The sequence below is a fragment of the Ambystoma mexicanum genome, chromosome 2p (assembly GCF_040938575.1).
Source record: "Ambystoma mexicanum isolate Mex_15411 chromosome 2p, UKY_AmexF1_1, whole genome shotgun sequence".
Taxonomy (NCBI): domain Eukaryota; kingdom Metazoa; phylum Chordata; class Amphibia; order Caudata; family Ambystomatidae; genus Ambystoma; species Ambystoma mexicanum.
Window position 1 is genome coordinate 482,474,793 of NC_090923.1, and position 20,616 is coordinate 482,495,408.

General features: G+C 44.3%; 1 protein-coding gene across 1 annotated transcript in view; it reads left to right on the forward strand.

Annotated features, from left to right (window-relative positions):
- Nucleotides 1–1,009: 1,009 nt before the first annotated feature.
- OGN (osteoglycin) overlaps nucleotides 1,010–20,616 on the forward strand; it is a 232,361-nt gene continuing 212,754 nt past the window's right edge. The window contains exons 1-2 of the mRNA XM_069643872.1: nucleotides 1,010–1,223; nucleotides 1,857–2,103. Coding sequence (XP_069499973.1) covers nucleotides 1,939–2,103 — 165 coding nt within the window. The 5' untranslated portion in view covers nucleotides 1,010–1,223; nucleotides 1,857–1,938. The remainder of the gene's footprint in view (nucleotides 1,224–1,856; nucleotides 2,104–20,616) is intronic.

The window sequence follows — 20,616 nt, forward strand, 5'->3', positions numbered from 1 at the left end:
GTCGCAGGGCAGTATGCAAGCGACCAGTTGGACTTTAAAGACTATGAAGTGAGCTTGGTAATAATCAGGAGGGGTTTCCTCTCCTCCCGTGGTCAGCCTCCCTCTGCGGCCCAGCGGTGAGGGGGCTTTATGAAAAGAAGAGAGCTCAGTTTCCCCGTCATGAACGGCACTCCTCCAGTCCAGGAGCTCCTGCAAGAGCAGGCAGCTCAAGGACGCTTTCGGTTGGGGGAGCTTTGGCCTACTAAATAAAGACAGAGATGGTTGGAAATAAGATGGAAGAAAGGAAATTGTGCTTTAGTTAGCTGGTCGCCGCATAAGAATAACAATGTAGCCAAAGTGTGTTTTGCAGTGTTGACAATCATGAAGTAGAATTGAATTTAGTTTGATTGCTGTGTATATGTGATAAACCTGCAGCCTTTTAAGCCACAACGAATAAGCAGACTCTGGACATGTATATTACATATTAGTGCTTGCAGGTTGTGTGCTCATAAAAGAGTATGTGGATTATGGACCAGGAAGTGGCCAAGTGACTGGTTATGGTGGAAAGCACAACGTCAATATAAAACAAGATCTAGTCAGCGCCGCCACTGACAAGCGCATGCCTGTGATGCCACCCTACGTCATCACCTGGGTCAGCGTTTTCTAAGGTGCAGCCCTCCTCCACAGACAGGAAAACCCTGAAAATGTAACAGCTTCCACTCCTGCTTTCTTTACCTATACACGAAAATAGCATGTGCCTGTGTTTTGCCCGTTCGAATTCTTGAAGCACGGCACAGCTGTTCGGCACCAGTCCCGAAAAACGAATGAAAATGCAAGCACATGGCGGGGGGGGGGGGGGATTAAAAGTCACTTTACTCGTTCATATTTAAATAACGTCAAGGATTTATTAATGTTGTGGATCTCAGCCAAACTCCTTCAGATGCCTGTAGAGGTGATGCTGCCTTTAAAGTACCGTAGAGAGGAGGGCCAATTACCGGCTGCCTCCTGGGCTGTGCTGCCTTTCTGGAATATTACTTCATGCCGCGGGGAAGGAATGCTGGCACAACCCCCCTCTCCAAGCCAGTGGAACGTAGGGTTTTCAAGTCTGTCCACTGCTAAGGCAGTACTCGTTCACAAGGCATTTCGTGCAAAGCCCACGGAGTGTATCGGCCGCTTCAGAGCTACCTCATCAGCCTGACCGTCCGTGCAGCGTCAAATCGGTGAAGTCGACATCGGCTGCAAAGGTAGGTATACTACTGTAATGGGAACTTTAAAAAAAAAAAACGCTGTTCACGATGTTTGTGACCTTCTGTAGTAATATTTCCATTCACTCATTATTTAATCGCTTACAAATAGCATGTTCATTTGAAAGATCCAAAATCAGAGGAACATGTTTTTTATACGTATATAAAATGTCTTAACAATCGCACAAGGTGCTATTTTCTTACAATGAATGATTCCCTTATGTTCTATGTGTGTGTTTGTGAAACAACATTCCTGCATCCACAAAGTCCCTGATTTTTGGGCCGTTCGAGCTTCATTTTACTGGCAAAAATGGTTTAGGTAAGGGCTAATGGAGTCTGGCACTCTAGCAAAATTGAGCTTTGTTACTCCACATAGATTATTATGTGTAAAATGTAATAAACTACTGGTCTGTGTTTTCTGTGATGCTGCTGGGTACTTTGGTGTATGTGCCTCAGCGCTCAGCCTCCTGGTTAGTGCTGGCTCAGGTTCACTGCCTGCTTTTAATCAACTAATGCGAAGGGTTACATCATTTCCAGGGTTCTCGCGCTACAGAGGAGCTTGCCAACTAGTCCTGTGGATGCTAGATATCGTTATGACAGATTGCGCGCGTTTTTCCCCCCCTTCATTTCCAGACGCAAAGAGAGCATTCCTGTCAGAGTCCTCACTTCGCCGGCGATTCCAGCAGCTCGCGCCCTCGGCTGGGAGCTCGCGACGATGAAGACCGCGCAGTCCATGCTTTTGGTGTTCCTGTGCGCGCGTCTAGCCAAGCCGGCGCCGTCCAACCAGCAAGAGCTGCTGAACACCTTTGACTACGACACCGACGTCTTCCAAGAGGGGCCGCGCTTTGAATCCGACTTTGAAGGCACGAACCGTGAAGAGGTACTTCATAGCATTGTAAAAGGAAACTACAATTTTGATTTTGGGGAAAAATATTGTGTTCATCTAATTACTTTGTTCTCATTGCTCGATTAATCATTGACGTGAGATGTGAGAGGAGGTGAGGGGAAGAGGCTGGGTGTGGATATAACGTAGCTAATACCAATAATGTTGAGAAAGAAGGACAGTATTACACACACTTCGCACTAGCACAGTGCACATTTGCACCGGTGTTTTCACCACGGAAGAAGTGCTTCGTAGTAAAAATGCATTACTGCAATTTATGTTTGCACCAGGACAGCGTCGTTTAATGTTGTTTTTGCTGGAGTTCAAAAAGTTCATTGCACCGGCGCAAAGTTTATGGTATGGAAACATTATAGGGTTATTGCTCGATTTTGTCTGGCATGTCTGCCTCTAGTTATTCTCTCCCAATATCAGATGTGAAGCATGGACTATAAGTAGAAACGTTCGCGTTTCACCTCTAATATTCTGTACTTTAAAAGTGTCCAAGTATCCGTTCACACAAGTACCTCGCCTTCTCTGCCACGCCCCGATAAAAAAAAACATTGCTCCAAGCCGAGAGGGGAATGCTGCACCAATATGGCTCCTCCCCCAACCAATAAATCAGAGGTGGTAAAACTACGGGCAGGGGGTGTGAGCATTGACTGTAGCCAGTTTAAATGGCATCATCTGGTCTACGCAGGGTGCATGCCGCAACAGTACAATGTTTAACAAGAGAGCAATCAGGCAGACTCTAGTGCAACAGACATATTTACCAGAGGAGCTGCCTGTGCTTTTAATGGCAATGACTGTTGTCTGTGGCACTTTTTGTTTTAGAATTGAATTATAAAGTTATTTGAAATGTGGTTGTTGGGTGATTAGAAAGTATGCAGATCCAAAACAAGGTGCAAGCTGTGTGAAACAATGACCATGGTCATCATTACAAGTTTGCCGGTCTGGAAACAATGGTGCCGGTAAGGTTACCGGCACTGTTGTTTCCAGACTGGCAAACTACGAGTCTGCCTGCCTGAGCCTCTGTGTCCGACAGGGCAGACCCTGCGCGGCCACGGTAGGCAGACTGTCACGGAAGCACCGGCACCGTTAGTAACGGTTCCGGTGCTTCCGTGGTCCCCATTCCCACTGAGTCCTATGGGGAATGAGGATTTACAATTTAAAAGCGCCTGACTTTCCGGAACGCCAGGGTTGTAGTACCCCAGTGTTTCCGGCGAGTCCGGTGCATTACGGGTCCGGCGGCAACCTGCCGGTAATACCGGTCACGGATACCGCCAGACTCATTTTATTTCACTTTTTGTCTGTCGGATATTTTTTGTAGGCTTTCATTATTTTGCCTGCTGGAACCGGTAAGCTTCCATTAGCAATAGGTAAACTAAAGCTACAATCATACTAACATCTTTGTAGACTGATTTATATAACGTCAGGTTGGTTTACTGTGTGACTTGTGTACTTTTAAAATCATCTCTAAAAACAGAGTATACTTTAGGTCTTCAAACCCAAACATTAACGCATATTTGTACCAACTTGAGTAAGGATGATATAAGGTCAAGTTCTTACATTTCAGACAAAGCTCAAATCCCAACTTCACCACTTAAGCAAAGGGTGTGATCTTGGCCAAATCATATAATCTCACTGTGCCTTATGTGCCAAAAATGAAGAATCCCGAGAAGTGATTCAGGTCACAGTTTATGATATTCCAAAAGGAACTCGCTCATGGTTTATAAGACTCATTTTATACTTCAAACTGATTTTTAAGCTACAAGATTCCCTGTTCCATACTGCAGTATTCTGAATGTGTCTGTCTTTCACAACAAGATGCTGGGCCCCAAAGCCCCTTTTGCGCATCCTGCTAGGAGTGGCCACGATGTTCAAGGAGGCATTGTGGTAGCGTGCTGAAGCTGAGATGGAGGAGAGGATGAGGGCCTACTTGCTCAAACTACTCAGGGGAGATAAGACACCTTCCTTGCTTGCTTCTCCCTAAAAGGCCAAGAAGACAGGGTGGTGATGTGTGCACTGTGTAGAAGTAGCAGTAGACATAAATGGTGCAAGGGGGAGTGGATGGAGAATTGATGGGGTTGAAGGTGAGAGAAAGGGGAAAACGGATGGGAAGGGAAAATGTGTAGACTGATGTTCCCACAATACTTTTCTTGCTTCTTTTTGCTCTGGGTTATATAGCTCAATTAATGCATATATATTTGAACAAAAGTTAACTACATTTTTATTGCTAAACATGATTAATTGGGAGTCACCTCCCTGGATCCTACTCATGGGTCTGACGTCAAAAGCTTTCATTTTTCATGCAGTGACAAATGCAGTTTTCCCGACGGGGAAGAGGAGTGTGGATGAAAGGTGAAGTGAGCAGCAGATGGAAGCTGAGATGGGTGGTCGGGCTTATGGAAGGGGACAAGGGTGCAGATGAAGAGGAAAGTGGAAAATGTTGGAAGAGGTTTGGAAAAGTGTGTGATTTTAGAAAGGGAAGGGGAGAGTTTGTGAGTTTGGAAGGAATTAGTGTTTGTAAGGGGAGAGTGGATTTCCCACCTAAAAATATTGAGTGATCAATGGAAAATAATTTTAAGGCCGCAAAACCTATTGAAGTGACCAGGCTGTTTCTAGGTGAGAGCCCTAAACACACAACTCTGAAAGCAAAAAAAAAATCCAACTAAAAAACATGAAACATTTGTCCCTAAATTTCACCATTGTTGCACTTTCATCATTCATTGATACCTGCCAGCCTAAGCTCTGCCTCCATAACCTGCCCACTCAGTGCCTACTGTCAATCTTGCCCACAGGGCCCTTTGCCTTAAATCTGCATCTGGTATCCGCATTGACAGACTGCTTTCTTCCGGTTTGTAGACACTGAGCAATCACCCAGGGACACTCCCTCTGTGCATGGTTCGGTAATACCACCATGCACATCCCAAGATCGACTCCATCAAGGACGTCCACAGGCTCAAAACCTGCCATCTCACTGATCCAGTCTTGGATGCCCAGTGCATACTTGAAGCTCAACCCCTCCAAGACCGAATTCCTACTCCTCACCAATAACCCCGAACACCTAGACATGCAGACCTGGCTATCAACCATGAACCCTGAGGGTTTCACACCCAAGCTCACATCCTACACCAAGTACCACAGATTCCACATCACAAACACCTCTCCTTCAACACACACATAGCTATGAAAACCTAGAGAGCTTGGTATCAGCTCTCCCTCCTGTGGAAAGTCAAGCCGTTCCTCCACCCGGACAGCTTTAGATCCACCAATCAAGCACTGGTCCTATCCCACCAGGATGGGACATGTCATCCTCCCATGTGCCCCTGAGAAGGGTCCTACATGCGGCCACATGCCTCATCAAGGGTCTATGCAGATACAACCACATCACCCCAGCCCTCATCGACCTTCACTGGCTCCTGCTGCACACACACACATCACCTTCAAGTCTTGCTGCATCATCTATAAGTCAGTAATCCTCGAGTCACCCAGCTACCTCGAAGAGAAACTCAGCATCTCTGGCAGACAGCGCACCACCAGAAGCCAGGACACGTGCAGACTTGAAATCCACTGGTGCAAAATGTAAAGGACCGGAAAACAAGTTTTCTCTGCCTACGCCCCAAGACTATGGAACCTCCTCCCGTCAGCTTCAGACTCGCCCCTGTGCTCCTACAATTCAGAAAAGAACTCAAGCCCCACCTCTTTAAGGAATTTTTATTTTTATTTATTTCGAATCTCTCCTCCTCACCACCTAGGCCATCACATGGACCCCCACACCACCTGCCTTTCTAGATGCTCTACGCCCCTCTCCTCCCCGCCACCCTGTACAGCTTTACCCCTCCTCTGTGCCCCTCCGTATCCTACCCCCGCTGTATATCTGTTCTGTTGTTGCCTCTAAAAAAGCGCTCCGTTATGCATCTGTGCTGTTGTATACCTCTGTAAAGTGCTACGTTATGCATCTGTACTGTTGTATACCCCTGTAAAGCGCTCTGTTGCTTCTTGAAGCTAGGTCCACGCTGAATAAATAGATTCCCTCATATCATGGGTGTTATTTTAGTGGGGGACAGGGGTGTTTGTCCCCCCAAATTTCATGGCACACCATTGTGTCTCCATTCATTTGGGTGGGGCACCTTTTCATCAGATGTCATGTCCCCCCCCAACATTTTCAGCAAAGTTACTACACTGCCTCATATCCATGGGGGTATGGCAACATTCAAATTAGTGATCATCCCTCTTTTCAGTGGGCACACCAAACAAAACCAGCTGCACATTTGGACAGTGGCCCCTGCCGGGTGACATGCACAAAACGTATTGCTTGCCCAGGGTCCACTCAAACGTACTTGGACCCTTGCATACAGTGCTTGAAAATCACTAGGGATAATAACTTCTTCTTTAAATGAAAATCATTCTGCAGTTGTGGATTTGTATATAAAAGAGTGTCCGCTTCTTTATTCTAGTTCAAGATCCTGATGGCATGTGAACATTATTTCTTATGCGAGTCGTGCTGATGTGTCTGAGAAAATACAGCAATACACAATGGTGGGTGCTCCAGCAACATTTCCACTGAAAATAAAGTCGGACCAAGCTTCACTTGGCAATGAATTACCTGTATTATTCAGCAATGAAACATCATTCTCAAATCATGAATACTTTCAGTTCAGTTTGATTCGCTTAGATGATCAGGGCCAAATTCTCCAAACATTTTGGCGCGTATTTTGAGATGCGCTAGCTAGCACATATCAAACACATTTGAATGGACACATCACATATGCACACATTGAAATTGCCTCTTTCACCCACTTTACACATTTGCCCAAATCAGGTGGTGTTTCAGCACATTCTAAAGCACATCACGTATTCACAAATGGGATTCACTTTAAAGTCTGCTGAAAACAAACACACTCCCATGTGCCTGTTTGATACAGGCGCATTGGATTGCGAAATGCCTGACAGGGTCATTTCTTAATCTTTTATGCTTTTTGTTTAAATGGAAGAGCAAAGGTAGGAACCGCTAATGTCCCTATTGCTATAGATCAAAAAGGATAGAAATGCCTTTTCTATTTTTGACACTTCAGCAGTGACAGGCCCTATAATGGTATGTGTGCTGAGTGCCTGTAATATGTTAGTGTCGGAATCAAGGGGGCTGACCAGCGCATCATTTGCGCCGCCACACAGCCACCTTCAAATGCAAAATTCACCATTGAGAATAAGGTTACCTGCACATTTCTCTAACTATCACGAACTAGAAGAAATGTATTGCAGACCTGGTTTGCTCCAGAGAGCTGAGAACGGGGTCTGGCTGGGCCCTCCCCCATCTTTCTCCGCTGCATACAGTGATCCGAGAGTGACTGCAAAGCCACACCAGAGGCCCCAGGGAGTTGGAGTGAGGAGCACCGCTGACCGAAGGTGGTTGGCTCAGGGCCCCAAGTATGCAAAGAGGTTAATCAGAATCTAATGACCCGGAGGGCCAGAGCGTGAAACATAGCCTTGAGCCTTACCTTTATGCACAGAGAGCTCACTGGTCCTCATTCTGTGGGGACCACAGAATGTGTCTCTTTTTAAAAAGAAAATTCGATTTTGGCTGTGTGTACCTACATCTGTGCACTTCTCTTGCATTGCATCTGGGCCTCTTTTTAAAAAGAGTACTTCAATTTTAGACTGTGTGTACTTTTAACATCTGTACACCTCTTATTTATGATGCTCTATTCCTTTCTGCATTGCATCTATGCCTTGTGACTATTCCTGCTAGGCCACCTGGTGAGTTTAGCTAGAACTGTGCTGTGCAGCCACTCCTCAACTATCCTCTGCCGCCCCTATGGCTCTCTCCATCCCTCCTATTTTCTCTAACTGCTACACTATCGCCCATACACCCTCTCTCACAAAGTCTGGTAGGAAAAAGCACAAAAAAGACATCTTGAGTGCAAACCCTGGACTTCCTATCGCAGACACCTATGTCAGCGCTTACTCCAGAGAGGTTTTCACTGATATCCTCTTCTCTATCCCCTCTCCAGCTATATTGACCCCCATCTCATCTCCACTCCCTCTCCTTACACATCCACTACCATTAAAGGTGGCACAAAGTGGGAAGTTCTCTTGTACGGCTTCTCATCCTCTCGCTGCTTCGTTAATGTCTATCACACAGGCACTATCCTGGTTCAGGGTCCACAGCCCAACCTCCATCTCTTTGACCAGATCCTGCCTTCTCTCATTAACTTCTTTCCTTCTCCTGAATCTCCCCCTACTACTCTCTCTCTCCCTCCTCTGGTGTACCACACCCTTGTACACCACCTCAGAAAACTTCCAAAGGCAGAGACCTCCTCCATCTGGCGACACTTAACGCCCTCTCAGCAGACAAATACTCTGCTGACATCTGCCTCCTTTTTGAAGACAATGACCGCGACATTCTCGCTCTTACCAAGAACTGGTTCAATGCCAGCTCAGTCACTACTCTTGATCCCTCCTCCCTAATGGCTTCAAAATCATCTCCAAGCCTCAATCTCACTGCACTGGCAGAGGCGTTGCCATAATCTTCCCTGAGTGGATTCCTGCTTCCATCTTACCCACCCAGCACTACTCTTCCTTTGAAAGCCTGGTTTGCAAATTGTTCATCTCTCCCATCTCCACCTTGACCATTGCTACCATCTACCGGCCTCCAGGCACCACCACCCTGTTCCCCTGAGAGGGCTGACTTCTGCTCTTCCTTACTTTCATCCACCTCCAACCTCCTCCTCCTAGTTGATTTCAATATCCGACTGGACTCCCCTGGCTCTACATCCACTCTCTTCACAGACTACTGCACCTCTCTTTCCCTCTCCATTCTACCTTCTTGGCCAACCTACTCAGCTGGACACACTCTGGACGCTCTCATACGCTCTGACCTCTCTCTCTCCCCTCCACTAGTCACCCCTCTCTCCTGGTTAGACCCATCTCTCCTCTCATCTGGGTCCCTTTGGCCCCCTGACCGCCCCCCAAAAAGCTCTCCACCCTCGTTCACTAACATCCGCCCGATGAAAGGAGTGTCCGATGCTGCCTTCACTTCCACCTTCATTCCCCCTCACCCCCCTACCTCTGACACTACCTCTGACTCTGCTCTCAGCAACCTCCACCTTTCCATCACCAATACCCTTGACATTCTTGCCCCAGCCATGAGGATGCGCCTGAAACCTGCCTCCAAGTGTAACACCTGGTACGATTCCGAACTTGAGGCCCTGAAATGAAAGTGTAGGGTGGCGGAACGGAAGAGGCAAACTTCACGCTCACTCTCTGACAAACAGCACACAGGTTTCTGGTGCATCGAACAACACGGCTGAACTTCTCAAGATCTGCAGGGAACTAGCCAACCCTTCTGCAGCCTCCTCCTCCACCTTCTCATTCCCAGGCCCTCTGCAACACACTTCACCACCAAAACTCAGAACACCCCAAACTCCCTTGCTAGCCAACTTCCGAACCCATCGCTCACCGCCTTGCCTCTTTGGCCACTCACCCTCCTCCTGCGGGTGAACGGGGAACATCTACATATACTTTCTATGGGATACAGGGACATGAATGGATCTCTAAGTTCAGGTCGGCAACTAAGCCCCTCCCAAGTGTAAGTCATCTTCTGTGTCATGAAAATATACAACATATTATTGGCTTCTCAAACTATAGGGCTCCTTAATACGTGGCCCTCTATAATTGGTTGGCACGCTTGTACCCTTCTGGAAGATCCCACTCGATAGCCGCACGCAACTGGGACTCCAGGTGCTGGGGGTTTTGGCCTGGTCATGTCTCCCCACCCAATTAGCCCAACATTCATCATCACTCCTGCAGTCTGCCATTCAAGTAATACCTTTGAACTTGGCCTTGCAGAGACTCAGTGCGCCTCAGAATAAAAGGGAGTAAAGCATGGGCTTATGTTCTGGTCTTGGTGTAGCTCGCCCCAAAGCTTCTTCTCATCGGACCATGTGACTGGAGACCACGTGTTCGAGCTCTTTGTTGTATTTCAATACCATTAAATGAAGAAAGCATGGCACCCTCAATGGTTTTCATTACACATCAAACAGGAGCTGAGCTTGCGTCTCACTTTTTTGTATCTTCTCGAGTACCTGGCAAGGCTCTCTGCTGCCCGACTCTTGACACTGGGCCAGGCAAGCCTTTCTCGATTCTTCCTTCGCCGCCAGCTATTATTCTGCTGCGCCACACTTCCAACCCTTTCATTCATAGGGTCCAAGTGCATTGTGGAACATACAGATTCTATATACTCCTATGTATATACAGTGCTGCATCGCCGCAATCTATTCACTACGTAGCCAGCCTTATGATTACTTTGTCTACTTGCGTGACTGCATCTGTATAATTGTAAAATCATTTTGCATTATCTTCGATGCTTCTCTGCACGTGCAGTCTTCATTTTTCTCCCAAAATGTGCAAACTTCATAACTTCATCATCAGGTTCTATAAAATCTATATTATTACTTCATTTATATCTCTTCTGTGTGCATCACCTCAACTTCACGTGACGTCACCAGTTCTTTCTTTAATTAATTTTCACACTTCTTCTGGAACTTCTTTCAGAAGGTCGTCATTTCTTCGAGGATACAAATAGGGTTTTCTCAATGGATACCTCCTGTGGAACAGCCTCCCTCTGCCTCTGCACCTTGAGCAGGACTTTCTTAAATTCCAGAAGCTCCTCAAGACCTACCTCTTCACCTTCTCCTTCCCTTCTTCTCTGCTAATCCCACAGTTGCTGTGATTGGCTTCCCTGGCCCTTATGCATTCTCGGGGCCCCTGACCTCCCACACCCAACCTGCCCAGCTCCTGTCTCCACTCAGCACTTGCCTTGGCACACCATCTGCCGTGGAGGTTCGCACTTACTCCTAACATGGCCCCTGGCCTTGTAGCACTCATCAACTCAAACACTTGATCTGTGGCTCACTCATGAGCCCTGACTCCCCAGCACTTATGCCCTCTGCCCTTTGTCCTTGCTGCACAAGTCATAGTATATTCGTCCTTCCTTCGTTTCCCTCCACTGCTCTTATTAATTATTGTGTTTTGTGATGTATTTCTCTCTTGTTCCCTTCCCTCGCCCTGTGGGCGCTTTGAAACTGTATTTTACTTACTGTATATGCGCCTAACAAGCAAACAATATTTATGTGTGATAGTTTTACAGAGTCTTGCCCACAGAATTTTGGCAACCGAAAACAAACATTGAATTTGATAGACCTGATTAATAAAAAGTTTTGGACACAAGTGATGATATGAGTTAACGGATCCCCTTCACTTGCTGCAAAATATTTCACAATGGGCATCTGAAAGAGCGCCTTATAGATTGATGCGCACGTTGAAGTGGCCTTTTCTAGCTTTCTATAATTTAGCAAAGAAACGTTTGGAAGGACTATTTCTGTACAATGTAAAAACTGCTTGAGTCTGTTTGGAACAGTGCAGAAGCATGCACAATGCATGGGAAGGTTATTTCTGACCTGTTCATGCATTTTTCTTTTCAGAATTTCACCGGTATTGACCATTTCTATTTTACTTGTATTCCCATTCCTCTTTTTTTCACAATGACAAGCTCTTAGTACATTAGTTTCAGGAACGCACTATGCAAACTGATGTATGCAAAGGGCCTGGCCATCATTTTCACCAGTACGCAGAACTCCTGAAATGCACAGATAAGCTTTACTAACAAGATGACCTGCGCATTTTTGTTAAATTCACTGAAAAAAGTGCATCCTCCACTCTTCTTTGACTTGTGTGATTTATTGAGGTTCTGCCCTATTTCTGCCAACACTTGAGATTGTTACCAAAGAAATTCTCTTTGATTGAGTAGTGTATATTTTCATTATCAAAGCTCAACTATGAATGTTCTTAGATGATATATATGTGAATGTCCAGTAGTAGCTTTTGAAGATGCTTTTTTCAAGCAGGCCCACAACTCTGTGAAGAAATTGCACAGAGGACCAAGCGTTTGCTTCATAGGCATACCAGGTTAGACTGGCTAAGAAAAACACCTTTCCAAGATCACAAGAGTAGGAGAAATAAGGAATTACTAGCAAAGCAACACCTGCTGGTGAATCCTAAGGTGATACTCATTGGAAAGTGGGAGGCAGACATGCTAGGCCCACCACTGGGATCGACAGAGAGACAAGACACCAAGATGTCACTTGAGGACTTTATTAAAGCAAGATATATAAAAATAACCTTATTCTCAGGGTAAAATGAATAGATGATATTACAAAAGAGATAAGAGTCGGAACACTTCAATACTCGAATACCTACCTTGGCTCCTGGTTATTCCTCCAGTCTTTGCCATACTCACATGTCTAGGAGAGGGCTTCCTTGAGCTGTCCTGAATCCCTTACGCAGTCCCTGTAGGCACCATGGTTGGGTCACTACTGGTTCCAGGAAAGGACTGTATGGTGTAGTTCCTGGGATTTGTTGTTGAGGTGACTTGTAGACCCCACCCATGCATATTGCCATCAATGTGGTCTTCTCTGTGGTTGGGAGTGGGGTCTCTGAACCAGCAGAGTGTAGGGAGTGGTTAGCAGGGCCAGCCTTATCAACTAGAATAGTTCTGCCTTCCTTACCACCACGCCACATGCTTGCATCGCCTGCTACCTTGTGATCTGTCTCTTCAGATTGGGGCCTCTCCTCTACTCCCGTATCTGCTGGCCCAAGAGCCCTCCTCCTCTTTTCATCTACTCCAGTTTCTCAAGCTCCTTAACCTCTGCCTCCTGAGGTTAATCCTCTTCCCCTTTCTCACATTCTCTTCAGTGTACTACCTCTAGCTTCCTCCTTTGATAGTAATTCCTCTCAACCAACTGCCACTTCCTTCCATACTACTCTCTTTTGCTCTGTACCTGCTCTTCTCACCCATGGGCTCACTACCTCCTACTTAACTTCTTCCTCTGGGTTGACTCCAACCTCCTCCTCATGCTCCTTACTCCCATTTTCCAACTTCTATTGATGTACTACCTGAACTTCAAAATGAGCGCTTTCTACCTCCTTGTGTTTCACCACCTTCTCCTTCTCGTTTCCAAAATGGTCCATCACTGCCTCCTTATCTGTACCTCTAAAAGTCTTCTTCTCCTTCCCCACTTCTCTTTTAATCTTACAACCCCCTCTTTAACCCCTTCCTCTGCCCCGTCAACCTGGTTTGCTCAACTCTCTTCTTTAACCTCCTTCTTGACTCCAGTCCCCTCCTAGTGCCCTCCTACTGCCATTCAATCAGCTCTTCCTTCAATACTATTCCAGCTCTCTCAAACAACTCCCCATCTACCACCGCCAACAATCCTTCAGGTGTCACCTCTTCTTACGTACTGAGGGATATAGTGCCCTGTCTACTACATTGGCCCCAGGGTGCCCTGCCCGCTAACTTATATAGTGACCTGCTCACTTATTTTGACACAGGAATATACTACCCTTCTCGCAAATTGACAAGTGAAAGTCTTACCTGGATGCAATATTTTCGTGCCTTTGTGAACATAGGTCATCCATTCCCTGAACCTGCTGCCAGATGAACCCTAGGAGTTTAGCCTTATCAACAGAAGAAAAGACCCAGCAAGGGAAAAAAACTCTGGGTTTCAGAATTGCCTCTTGACCCCTCAAGGCTGACCAGCAGATTCTAGAACTGAATCTCCAGGCGATAGTTCAATGCAGGTGTGGTGAGACAGTGCTGGGATTTGAAATGAGGAATGAGGCGATGTAACAAGAGTTTAAAGAATGAAAGTTCAGGTAAGAACGAAAAATTGGAAGAAATGCATGGAAGTCAGCGTGAAAGACTGACATGCAGAGTTCAGAGATGAACTGGAGTCGAAGAGGAGGTAGGCAGTTTCAGCAGAAATGCATGGCTGCATCAGCAGGGCCTTGGATGCACACAGAAGATGGGACGCACAGGAAAAAGTGTCAAACACACTAGCCTTAGGAGTTGAGATGCAGGGGAGGTTGGAGCCGACACGCTTAAGCCGAGGATCGGTTTTGAGAGTCTCATCACAACCTGGAAATTAATGTTTTCCATGTTGGTAAGGGATATGTAAAGCAGACTACTACTTTGGACAAGGCGAGGATCTCATTCCTCCGCTGGACGTTCCATTGCATGCGGCCAGGACTTGTAATGGTAATGGGGATCAGAGATGCACGTAAACAGTAAACAGGACATACAGGAACATGCGTCAAATATACTAACTTAAAGCGTTGAGACCTAGTACAACTGCAGAAGACTCGCCTAAGAGTAGGATTGGTGTAGGGAGTCCCATTGAGGCTCAAGAACCAGATATCTGGCATGTTATCAACGGTAATGTATTGCAGACTACCACGTTTGCCATCTTACTTGAGGTGAGAAATAGATGCCTTCACTGGGTTTTCTTTGCATGAAACCTCTTACAGTAGATAACAGCCTCTAAGCTACCTCCTCCTGTTCAGTAGAGTCTGTGGCCAAAGTGTCCATCCGGAAGCCAGAAGGAAACCCATGGCCCTAATCCCACACCTCGTGCTATAGGGCACTGCTCACTAATCTGTTTCTCACCCTATGCAATCTTACCATGTGAACTCCTTATTCTGCTACTCCAGTCTACTTCTTCTGGCCCTTCTCCAGACTGTCCTTCTGCACTGTCTGCTATCCTCATCAGCACTGTAACAACCAACTGTGTTGTGATCTGCTTTCATATTATGCTATGTTACTTGGATTTGTACCACGCACTGCTGCAATATGCATGGTGTCCAGGAGCTATGGTCAATCAGGAAGAGAACGGGTGGGTTTGGTTAATTGGGAGGAATGGGAAAGGCAAAAGTGCTGTGCTTCATGTTGATGTTACAGATCAGAAGTACATTGAGCTCTGCGTGCTTGTAAGCTCTCTAGGTGAATAGTGTATGAGGCATTGTGTGCTTTGTGTTATAGGTTGTGCGTGTGTAGGCCACAAGTTGAGTATGTCAGTTGTAATTAGAGGTGTAAGTGTGTGATGTTCAATGTTTGGGGAGAGGGTATTTTTAAATGTATTTTATTTATATACATTACAACACCTACATGCTACATTTATCTAGAGCACTGACCAAGACAACATTTAATAGTACAGTAATAATGAGCAATAATAAAAAGGCATGGTCCAAAGAGGTAGTTCACATGACAAATTAAATAAACAAGAAAAACAAATTATGAGAAAGCAGTCTATAAAGCATGTGACTTAAGGTGCTTTTTAAACTGAGCTAAACGATAACAGGAGCAGATATCCAAGGGTAAAAACCTCTGTAATTTAGGAACAAGATGTGGAAAGGAGTGAAAATGTGAAGATGCATAGGGTGGCCGAGGGACAGAAAAAATAAATTGAGAAGCTGAACGAGGCTCTCTAGTAGGATGAAATCAAAGATCCAAGAAAGGATAAACCCAAAGTGTGAATACGATTGAAAACTAAACAAAGGAACTGGTACTCAAATCGCTGTTTAAATGGAAGCCAGTGAAGGCAGAACAGATAAGTAGAAATATTAGAAGAAAAAGACAAATAAAAAAACTCACAGCAGAGTGCAGAATTGAGCATACAAGATAGAGAGCATAATTAAGAAGGCCCACATATAAAGTACATTAGTAGTGGAGACAAGATGGTTTACAACAGAACTTTGTTAGAAGCAATGTTATCAAGTTACGCATTTTCTTAATATTAAAAAAGTAGAAAAATATGTTAGCAATCTGGGCCTGTAATGATAAGGAAGAATCGAAGATAAAGCAGCGATTGTGTGATTGTTGACTAATGGGAACCTGAATTGGAGGAAAAGAAAATAGAGAAGGCGAGGGGATAGAGGAAGAGGCAGGGAAGAATAGAATTCCTGTTTTCTTGGGGTTAAGACAAAGAACACAAGAAGACATCTAAGATTTAACTGAAGGGAGACATGATGAAAGATGATGTTAAGTAGCATTATTGAAAGAGGGGAAAGCAAACAAGATCTGTACATTCTCAGCATAAAGATGTATCTGGAAACCGTGGTCTGAGATTAATGAAAACAAAGACAGTATATAAAGTGTAAATAAAGCTGGGCCTAAGACCGAGACCTGAGGAACATTGTAAGGAAGATAAAAATCACAAGAAGAAGAACCCTTCCAAGAGAACAAAAGAGGGATTTGAAAAGTAAAAAGAAAACCATTGAAGAATAGTATCAGAAAGATCCACAGAGTAGAGAGTTGAGAGCAAAGTGGGATGATCAACCGTATCAAACGCAGCTCTGAAGGCAAGCAAAACCAATAGAGAAGAAAGTTTAAGGTGTCGATCATGAAGAATTGAGTTTGAAACAGAAAGATCAGTTTCAGTTGAGAAGCCCAGACAGAAGCCAGATTGATAAAAGGGAAGCACATTATGGATGTTAAGACAAACAATAAGTTGACTGTAAACTAAGCATTTTAGACAAATAAGGAAAAAGAGTAATCAGTGATAATTAGAATGTTCTGGGGCTGGTTTTTGAACAGAGGAATAATGGTAGTGGCAGGTTTGTGTTTGTGTGTGGTGAGTAAGGCGGAGAGAAATTGAGGGTTAGTCAAAGGATGAGGAGTGTTCTTGGGGTTTCTGTAGTGATTTTAAATTATTGCACTTGTTGTTGGTTGTATTATGGTGAGAGGTGTTTAGGTTTAGTGGTTGATGCAAGAAGATGTCCTGTGCTAAAAGTGAGATATACTGGAAGACAGGAAAGGCATTATCTTATAGTTTTGGCGGTGCCTCGATGTGGTGTTTTCTAGTCATTATAGGTTCCCGAGTGTCATGCGTTGTGTCATAGGCAGGCATTTGGGGGCTGGTATGGGGTTCCCTTAGGTTGTGTCTGCGTGTGAATATCGAACTATTGAGGAATGTCGTTTCGGCTGCTTGATGAGTGTAGGTTAAGCTTTCTATCTGTTAAGCACTGAAGAGGCACATTTCTAAACTTTTCCTGAATTCCAGGTGTTCTTGTACAGTGTGGATTTCCTTTGATAGAGGATTCCAGTGTTTGGTCACCATAGTGGAATAGGCAAAATCTTCTCATTTCCAGTAGTCTGTCACTTCTTGATGTAATGTCTTTGGTTGGTTGGTAGAGCAAGCTGTTTTATCAATCAATTAATGTTAATTTCGGCCAAGCCATAAAACATACATGCAATGCAGACGTCATAAAATGTCTGTATGCAAGAATTAAAATTGCAGCATAAATTCATAGAAACACATCACATTTTGCCAAAAACAGTATCAAAGCACTAATAAAATGTTAAAGCATAATAATAAGATTCCATTTTGCAGTTGGATCGACCATATTCACAGGTGGTTTAGAGGTAAGGTCTTATACATTTCTATCCTGAAATGAAGATTGTAAGGGCACAAAAATATAAAGTGCAATGTGCATAATGTTGCAAAAAATCATGTGCTGGTACAATATCAAGAATAAGTCCAACTATGGAGCCAAGCCTGGGCCATACTCTGAGTAAACTAAAACAAAAAAAGGCTGTGTCCACGTAACAGGGTACTGCTCCAAGGGGCACAGAGACAAATAAAATAGATCATATTGTTTAAGCTGAGGGATAGTTTACCTCATTAATAAAACATAATCTTTTCTTAGATTCAACGGTTATGCATTAAACCATAGAAATTCCAGTATTGGAATCAATCAATGATTTACAAAGTATTAGTGCCTCCAATACATTCTGATAGCTTTTGCTCTTAACAGGTGTTTCAATCAATACGATCTTACAATAAGTGTATTAGGGTTTAATCCTGAGATGCAATAACATCATTTAGCAGAGCTGTGAACTTCCCATTTTTGAGTCAGTGCATTAAGTGGCAATATTCCCAGTCTCATTTTAAGCAAGAGAGTGAGCATGCCCATCTCATGTCTATCGAGATAGGCCTCAAAGGCCATGTGATATTTATTATTCAGCATATCATATCTAGATAGAGGCCCACCCTCGCTGCTGCACACCAATTGATTCAAGACCCAGGAATTATATGCACCCTTCAGTATCGATTTTGCCTGGGCTCCCAGACAACGAGGCTTGACCCAAAGTTCTGATAGGTTCAGCTTGCAAAGCATATTTTTTACAAATCTAAACCAAGGTAAATCCCCAGCCCCTGATAATTGAAGACATTTCTATAACGAATCTGCATAATCTTTAAAATGGTTGCTGTTCCAGACTACCAACCAAAAGATTAGGGGCTTAATTCGCATCTTGTACAGTATCCCAACTGTCCCTACTTTCATCTTAGTCAGAAGTGATGGAGCGCTATATGTTAAGTATAATATAATTTCCAGGATTTTCTTTTATTTTGTTTTCACCAGCGAGATGTTATAGTGAACCCACACTTCTGCACCAAAGATGAAGGCTGTCACTGCCTGTATATCATACACCTCCATTGCCCTTGAAAGTTCTGAGCCATTGTAGCACTTCGAGAATTTAACCACAGCTTCTCCTCTTCTGCTCAGTAATGTCTACTTTTGACTATGTGAGGGTTCCAGCTGATTACATGATTAATTCTGATACCTAAATAATCAAACTCTTCAACGATGTCCACCGGAGTGTCGTCTTTTGTAAATAGCATATTTGATACTTACACCTCAGTGGGTGACAAATTAAAATCTTAGTTTTAAGAATATTTACTTTAAGACCTTTATCCTTTGCTATGTTGTTAAAAATTGATAATTGTCTTTGCAAACCTGTTGGGGTTTTGGAGAGTAAAATTGCATCATCTGCATAAAATACCATTGAAGAACAGTACCTGAAAGACCCACCTAAGCTTGTTGTATCTGCCTCTTGTTCTGAGACCCTATGATAAACAGTGGAAAAAAGGAGACAGAACACATCCCTGGTGCACCCCAATCTCTAAATTAAAACTGGGCATTTGGGACTGAATGGAAGTGCCCTAAACAGGTGCAGAATTATTGCTACATGCCTAATAGCTGTAACAAGAGCAGGTGTAATCCTCAACTGCTCATGTCTGCCCCTAAGTTATGTTCGTCTTACAGTATCCAATGCAGTTTGTAAATCAATGAACGCTAAGAAAATATTTTGTCTGTTCAATGATACACATTTAAAAAATATTAGCAATAAATGGAAAACCTGATCTGTGGAGCAGATCCTTCTCGTGAAACTAGCCTGAAAAGGAGACAATGGGCCTCATTACGATTTTGGAGGCAGCCATGCCGTCATTACCGGCATGGCTACCTCCAAACCTGTGTCCGGGTCCCGAAAAAAGAGAATTACTAGGCCATTCCAACTTTTGCAGGCCCGATAATTCCCATTTTCCGGGCCTGGAGCCGGTACGCCCCCATTCCCATTTGAGCCCCCATAGGGCTCAATGGGATTGGGACGGATGCTAACAACGGACACGTTAATGAGGGGTCTGTTGTTAGCATCCTGGTCTTCTGGCGGATGCCGTTATGCACGTCTGAGCAGACCAGACGTGCATACCCGCGAGCAAACTCGTAATGTGGCGGTCCGGTATGAACGGTGCCGGTAACTAACTTACCGGCACCGTTCATACCGCGGCCGTCAGGGTCCTCTAATCTAAGTTGAAGTACCTTACCGAAGAGCTTGCCCAAAGAATCCAGCTGTGAAATGGGACAGTATTTTGGTGGCAGATTCTGGTCCCCATTTTATAAATGGGTACCAAGATAGCACCCTGCCAATTATGTGGGATGAAACCCATCTGCAGAATCTCATTAAAAAGTTTGGTTAAAAACAGCAGCCAGAGTTCCGGCTGTTCTTTGAAAAAATCCACTGGTTTAGAATCGGGAACGCGAGCCTTAGCACCTTTCTTGCTGCAGTAATTCAACTTCAATTTCATTATAAAAAATGCCAATAGGCCAGTGACTTGAGATACCCTCACTGACCAGTAAGATCTCTAAACAAGATTCACATTCAGTGTCTCCTTTCTAGAGTGTGCCGAAGTAATCAATCCATTGTTCCTGTCCGATATCATGTTTGGACCTACAAGATTCTCTCATTTGGCAATTCTGGACCAACTGCCTCAGCATTTTCCTCCTTTTTCTTAAAGTTTAATTATTTTTGTGATGCCCTTAACCTGACCAACATAGAATTAAACTTACCCGAGGGATGTTTAACTTCCAGAAAAAGATGTTCTGGTTTTATAAGACTTTTAATTTTTTGATATTCTCCCCTGAGATGTCACATATGGTTTAATTAAATCAACCAATTTATTATAAAAGCCTACTGTGTTTAATGGGGAATTGTGATCAGAGCAATTTCCTAAAATAGGTAACAAATCAGTGCAAATTGCTAGTGCATCCTGGTTTGGATGTATCTTATACCATGGGACCCTGTGTACCCCTGTATTTATGAATGTTTTTGACCCTGCTATTGGAGGGGCTAACATGAAGCAAACTATAGGGTCGAGATCCTTCTCAACTCTTCTTATTACCTTAAAGTTGGATACCAGCCACCAGACTCCTAATTCAATATATGTGTAGTCTGCAAGAGTGTATTTATGATGCATTCTAACGGTTGGCTGTGCTGGACTTTTTCGAGGTAGCCTTCCATTGCAGGCCCTTACACCCAACATAAACAGGAATGAT